The sequence below is a fragment of the Apaloderma vittatum genome, unplaced genomic scaffold (assembly GCF_000703405.1).
Source record: "Apaloderma vittatum isolate BGI_N311 unplaced genomic scaffold, ASM70340v1 scaffold8568, whole genome shotgun sequence".
NCBI lineage: Eukaryota > Metazoa > Chordata > Aves > Trogoniformes > Trogonidae > Apaloderma > Apaloderma vittatum.
The window spans coordinates 10,782-18,003 of NW_009732394.1; the positions used below are offsets into that span (position 1 = coordinate 10,782).

The 7,222-nt window shown below is 40.9% G+C and overlaps 1 protein-coding gene across 1 annotated transcript in view; it reads left to right on the forward strand.

Annotated features, from left to right (window-relative positions):
• Positions 1-858: 858 nt before the first annotated feature.
• Positions 859-7,222, forward strand: part of KCNK17 (potassium channel, subfamily K, member 17) — a gene marked incomplete at its 5' end in the record, with an annotated part of 14,383 nt that continues 8,019 nt past the window's right edge. The window contains 1 exon segment of the mRNA XM_009875512.1: positions 859-973. Coding sequence (XP_009873814.1) covers positions 859-973 — 115 coding nt within the window.

Below are 7,222 nucleotides of genomic sequence, written 5' to 3' on the forward strand. Positions count from 1 at the left end.
ACATTTTATTAGCAACAGTGAAAGGTTTATCAGCAGCCCTATTGTCAGGATAGGGGTCGTGTTATTTGTTATGTGCATGCCTTTCTTGGCTACACTTTGCGACTCTTACAACTCTCACAACTCTCAATTCTTGGTCAGTGGGTGTGAAATGTTTCGTGTACATAGTGTGATGTTGTTTTGGACACAACTCAGTTCAATGTCATTAACTATAGTGGCATGAGGAGATATAGTCAGGTGTAGGCATTATTCAGACATCTGATAGCTCACTGTCACAATTCTGCATGCTTCAGCACAGTGGCTTTTGAATCTTTCCCAGATGGATTGAACAGAATTGGGCATCATGCTAATCTAATCAATTTATTCATAGTTATAGTCCTGATGTGGGCACATATTGCCCAATACTAGTAGATTGCATAGTCTACACCTCCTACATCACACCATAAACATTGCTTTTCAGTATCCTGTACATGTGCATATATGTGTGCTACTCAGAGACTTCTGCCATCAGAATGTTCTATCTGGAAACTCTTTTTCTAATGAATATGTCATAGGGCAGTCTTACTATGTGGCTAGGCTTTCTCTGGGTAGTACTTGCCCTCCAATCTCTTCCACATTTACCTGTCTGATCTGCCATGTGCATGTGCAACTTTCTTTTATTTTGTAAAAATTGATATGCTGGCTTTTGGCTTTTCTAACCTCTCAACTCTGGTCTCTAAGGCACAAGATATCCTCTATTAGAAAGGGAAACAACAGAGCTGGAAGTAGTTATATTTTGTGACCAGGCAGCAATGCAAATGCCAGTCACATGAACTTGCCATAAAGGGGTTTGTAGGATCTCATGATATTGTCTTTTTGCAGGGTATCATCCAAGCCTACAAAAGTGGCATAACCCTCCAGGGAAACACCACTAGCCTGGGCAGGTGGGACTTCAGCGGGTCTTTCTTCTTCTCCATCTCTGCAATAACAACCATTGGTAAGAGTTCTGTGCTCTCGAGGCCACTCATAGGTGAGAAAGGAATGGCAATGAGGGCTTGTTCAATCAGACACTGCTTCAGCCCTATAGGGCTTCATTTAGCGTGCAGTAGATAAGCACCTGTGAACGTAGGCCTAGAAATGCTTTGTCAGTGCCGTGCAGGAATGATTTCTAATCTTGTCCCAAGAAGAAGGAATGATTTTGAAAAAACTCTTTAATATTGGCTGCTGAATCTTCAGAGGCTATATTTATGAATTATTCCTTCATTTTACTACCCGTACTGGGTGAAGAACTGCTTGTTTAGGTGAAAGTAAAATAGCTGGATAAATTAAACAATTCAGTTGAGTCAGGTTTCAGCATAAGTAATGCAAAGCCATGAAAGAACGATGGAAATAAGCAGAGTGGTGAGAGGGGATGGGGGAAAGAAAGGAAGCAACAAAATGCATTTAGGGAGAGTGTTGCTTAAGACAGATACTATTAATTATTTTCAGTGCATATCCTCAGTCCCCAGAACTTTTAATAATTTACCCTGCTTTTTTTTTTCCTATCGTGTTACCTAGTATTATAAAAAGCATTGTGGGGAGAGTATATGGAGATATAATTGAATATTAAAAAAACCTCTAGCTGTTTTCCTGTTTGTGCTGAAGCTGTCAGCTCTCTTCAATGGCAATTTAGATTAAGGATTTATTTTATTTTTTTTTTTGCTCAGGTAGAGAGTTCTTTTGATTTCTCTGTTAGTGAAGATACATTCACTTTAGAACGTTAAACCTGCAAACAAGAATTCAGAGAGGTTTTCTGCATGTGGGGGAGTGTGTGTCACTTTCCTGTGACTCAGTTCGTCTGTCTGTCTGCCCTGCTTCTTTGCCCGTGTTGTCGGGTAAGTTGTACTACCAGGGACGGCTGGTACCAGATGGTGGCAGTGGAGACTCACTAGATGGGCTACACAGGCTGCGGGTTTCCGGCGTTCCAGCCTTTGGTACAAAGCATCGCCTGCTCAGAGCTGCCTTGCTCGCCTCAGTAGTTAATCCTCATCAGTTTCAAAGCTGTCATAGTGACTCTCATTTACCACAACCAATTAAAGTTAATGACGTTCAGGAAGAATCAAATTTGTCATGTTAAAATATAAGGGATTTTATGTGATGTTGGCAAAGATCTAGACTAAATACTAAAGGTTTCTGACTGTTACTCCATGAAAGCCTAAGTTACATTTTTCCTCTTTTTTTTTTTTTTTAAAGTAAATTCCCTTCTATGATGGGTGGCAGGAATTATTTGATAGCATGGGACAAATAAAAAGAATCACATTACAGCTATCTTTCATAACTGTAAAGCTGGTGCTGTGATTCTAGGGATTGTTCATGATGTTTTTAACTGTGGAGTTGAGAATGCTGTACAAATTAACACCCAGGTCACAGGTTTGATCCCCGCTCGGTCCTTGTGTGTTGCCTGATCTAGTTGAGAGGCATCCCTTCCCATGACAGGTAGGTTGGATTAAATGATCTCTAAGGTCCCTTCCAACCTAGGCCATTCTATGATTCTAAATTAGCTCTGTGCAGAGAATTGCAGATAATTGCCCTTGCTTTTGCTTTTTCAAGTTGAATTGTTAATTGCACACATGTTAGTGTCTTAACACTCTAAGAGTATGTTGTAGAAGAGGAAGATACAGAGCCTCACCTTGGGTCTGTTACCCATCCTCTTTTTATGCAAGTTGAGATAGTGGCTGATACAGCCTCATTGATCCAGACATCATTGCACAACTGAGAAGGGTAATTGATTATGTCAAGTAAAGAAACAAGGTCCTTTCCAAAAATGAAATTCAAATGAGGGATTCACAGTAGGAAGCTTCATGTGCAAGGCAAGGCTATGGGTAAATCACACAATTGAGAAGGTTTTTTTCAGAAGGATTTGTTGAGGTTTTGGGGCCTTAAGTGGCAAGGAGAAGCTTATCCCAGGCTGTGAATATGGAACCATTGAAGGCAAGCCCAGCTTCACAAGTTTTAATGTATAGGAGTTAAAAACTAAGGCATTCTGGCAAATGAGTTCAGAAGGAGTATAATTAAAATGGTAATGGAGAAGAAAGATTCTTAGGAACTTACAGATATTACATCAAGATTTTTATGAAGAATCTTTGTGATTCAACTCCAAGTCCTCCTTTGGTACATTTCTCAAGTCCTCACCAGAATACTCAGTCACTGGAACACAGGAAGACATGTTGGCTGCTTTCTCCAGTAATGACAACTGAGGTACATCAGCTTCTTTCCCCGCTAACGTAGTTTGAATCTCCATGTTGCAGCATCTTCTGTCCTGTACCCTTCTTCCATTTAAAATGAGCCCCATTTCCACTAGTGATTAAAAGTAGTATGCAAATTTAATTTAAAAAATAAAGTTCTAGCCTGCAGGCTATACACACTTGGTACCTGAACCTCAAAGCTCTAAAGAACAGCTGTGTATGAACCAAAATCTGTCGTTGAAAGTAATATCACAAAGCCTATGTAGTTTTTAGGCAATCTCATAATTTGAATGGAACTACATTTTTAAGTTTTGATCATGTTGGATGAATAGCCCTGTCCTGCTGATTCTTCTTCCCCACAATTACACTTAAGCGATTTCTTCAATGCCGTTTTTTACGTATCATGTCATCCCAGATCTTGTATGTTATCTTATCTTCTGCAAGTATTTCCATAGGAATCCACTCTCTTCAGTGCCTTAAAGAATCATCGTCAGAGTTCTTTTAGAGCTGTAATACTAAGCATGATTAAAGAAAGAGAAGCTAATTTGCTGCTGGTTTTGTCCCTAAGACATCTTTATTCCTTGCCAACACAAAGCGTCTCCTTTCTGTGTTTACTCTCCTCCTAGTTAGTTTAGATTAACAGACCAGAGGTCAAAGCAAGTTCAGAGTGGAGCACAAGATGAAAGTTCCTAAAGTCAAAGGGCCAAAGGGTTATGTAATTTCAGAGAATGTGCTAGGGAAAAGGCCTGTGATAAGACTGAGGTTGTCTGTGCTAGCCTAAGAGTAGGAAGAGGGTTGTCCTTTAGCCTGGATGTCCCCCTTTGTCTTGGGTGGATGGATGCTGTTGCCTAGTGCTGCCTTACCACTTTCTGGTGGTAAAGGTAAGTACTTATTTGTATGAATTTCAAAAGCCCTTTCTAAAATTACAAATAGAGCCAGTAAAATATCTCACAGTGAAGAAAGGAAGAGGACACCCTCCTCCTGATCTTTCCTTCTCTAGTTAACACAGTATAATAACTCTTGACAGCAATCCCCGAAAGGACTAGCGGATAATGAAGAGGCAAGGAACATGCTATTAAGTGAGGAGTGGTATTTAGTGTTTTGTCACAGGCATGTAATATGTTGTTGCAGGTGATTCCCATAGGAAAAAAACCCAACAGCTTATTCAGAGCTGTGAAGTCCTGGCAGTGTAGGGCTTTGGGCCAGCAAAAGTTTTTCTGAGACTGATTATCTGTAGTGCTGCCCAGTGTGTGGTGGAGCTCCTGAGACATGGCCCAGTTTCTGCCTGTTGTTGGCTGATGATCCACTGGGATCCAGTTAAAGCAACTTGATGTCTTGAAGCAGTTAAAACATGGAATAACAGCCCAGGACCACTTTCATGTTTAAATCCTCTGTGAACCTCAGGTTTGGTAGGGGAGTTCTCAGCTTAAGAGCCCTACACCTTTGATGCATTGATTTTTTTTTTTTTTTCCCTGCCCTGTGGCAGCTGGCAGAGCTGCTCTTAAAGGCTTGGCCAAGTAGGATGTGGCACAATGGTCTGTTGGAGGTCACTGGTGGATGTGGGGGGAAGCACTTACTGCAACATCCTCTGAGCTGACTCCTGAGTGCTGGTAAACTTGGTCTGCTTTCCTGACTGCATGCCATCTTGTCCCATTGAGACCAAACTCGCTATACAGCCTCCAGTGAATACACTGTACAAATATAGCAAATAGAAGACTCCAGTATTCATCCTAAGCATTCTTCTGGCTTTTCACACACTAAAGGAGTGTGTCACCAAAGTTTGCTCTTTCCTGAAACTTCATAGAGCTAAAACTCTTAAACAACTCTGTTCAAATGTGTTTTTCAACCTGCCAGCCGTAGTTACTGGCCTCTATGTCATCACAGCACCAGCTAAAATGAAAAGTGATGAGCACCTCCTGTACCCTGCTTCAACCTGTCAGGGTTCCAATGAACTTCCCCACTTAGGACACTGTGCCTGAGATTCTGCCACCATTAGCTTTTAAAATCAAATTTTTTATTTTTTTTGTTTGTGCTAATCATAAAAATGAGAAGTCAGTGCAACTGCTGGGGCTTTGGAGTCCTTTTTCTATCTCTGCCAGAGTTGGGAGACGTTAGCAAAGTCATCATCTGTAGATGGATGAGTTGGAAATAACTGTGACTACCCATCTTACAGCTATGTCTAGCTGTAAGTGCAGGAACACTTATGAGCAGATTTTGTGGGTATAATCTGAAATCTCACAAGAAGATTGAGAAGCCAAACCCATTCATTTGTTTTGTGTAGCTAGTGTTCATGAAGATATTCAAAAGTATGAGGGAGGATAGGAACCCCAGACTTGCTGATGTTCAGTGTATGTAGGTGGTACCAAATGGCCTAATAACTGTAAGGATCACTGGATAATTCAGGTTTTCTGATACCTCAAAAGGTCTCTAGTGCAACCATCTGCTTAAAGCGGTCAGCTACAAGGTCAGACTAGGTTACCGAGAGCTTTATTAGGGACATCTTCCAGCTAAGCTGGGCCTGTGCTCATCTTTCCAAGAACCAGACAAATGTGTCTTAATGTTGTGTGAGTAATCAATAAGTTTTGATCTTTTTGGTTTTTTTCCCCCCACTATGTCTGCTGAATTATAAGAAGACATCATTTCTATCTGAACTGAATTTGGATTTTTTTTTTCCTCAATGCAGTATGAATTCATCATGAACAAAAACGTTTCATTTATCCCTTATTAAAAACACTTGAGTTACTTGTAAGGAGCACAGGGGCAAGAAAAGTTTTGATCTTCTGAAAAATGTTAGAGGAGGAGCTGGTGTTGGGAGCAGCTTGGTAGTTTGGGCACTTCCTACAATACAGGAGGCCGGTTTGCAATTTCCTCTGGTGCCTGGGAGGGCAGGATTGTGGCTCACTGGAGATCACCCCAGCTGACACGTGGAGCATCTTTCTTTGAGTATTTAAATGTGTAATGCAAAATAAACTGGTTCTAGTGCTGGCACTGAACTGTCCACTGGCCCTGTGGATCCGACAGTGATGTAAGTGGGATACCTGGCTCCCAGGCTTCACTCAAGTGTCTGGGTGTTCAAAGCAAAATACTGTCAACAAGAACACTCTCTAAATTCAGGATTAAGTCATTCCTGTGGGAATTGGTAATTTGTATACACTCGAGTAGGAGAAAGAATTAAACCAAATCTCCCAAAAAATGTGTTTGAATGCTCAATCCCCTGATAAAGATACTGATTAGAGAACTCTTCTAGCTTTTGGTTTTTAAATCTAGTTGTTCCCTGCCCCCCCCCCACCCCACCCCCAGGTGAAAGTACTTGTTGAATTTGCTTTTCAACTTATGAAAGACACATACCTTTTTCTTTCTAGGTACTTTTTGCTTAAAATACTCGATTATGTCTGAGCAGTGAGAACAGGAGCCGAACAAATCTCCCATTGCGGGTAGCAGGAAGTTGCAGTTACCTCAGCTGAGCCAGGGGCCCTGCAAGTAGGTTACTCTCTTGTGAATGAAGATATCTTTTACTTTTAATATGTTAATCAGGCACCAGTCTCCTCATCATAGCAAGTCTGCAGAGCCTCTGAATCACTTCTATACAGGAATGTAATAGGCAAGCAGGAAAACAAAACTGAATATACTTAATATGTGTAACAGAAGCCTGTGAACTAAAGCGTGTGGATATGAACATTTAGAAATAAAACCACTCTCTTGCTGCTTTAGGGAAGATTGAGTTTTGTTGCCCTTTATCTCAAAATGAGAGAAGTTACACAGGCATTTAGTCCAGCTGTTTCAGTGAAAATGCTTACACTTTCACCTCTAGGTAGTTTTTGATGAGCGTTCTGTGGTGTCTGGCTTGTACAAGTTGACATACCAGTAGCAGGTTCATGAGGGATGTGTTACAGCGGCCTGTGTAGTTTCTTTCAGTCTTTGGACTTGGTTCAGATCTTCTAATGTATAGGCAACAATGGTATAAAACAAATTTCTCTCGTGCCATTTACTTAAGAGAGTAAATCTCATTTACCCATTCCTGC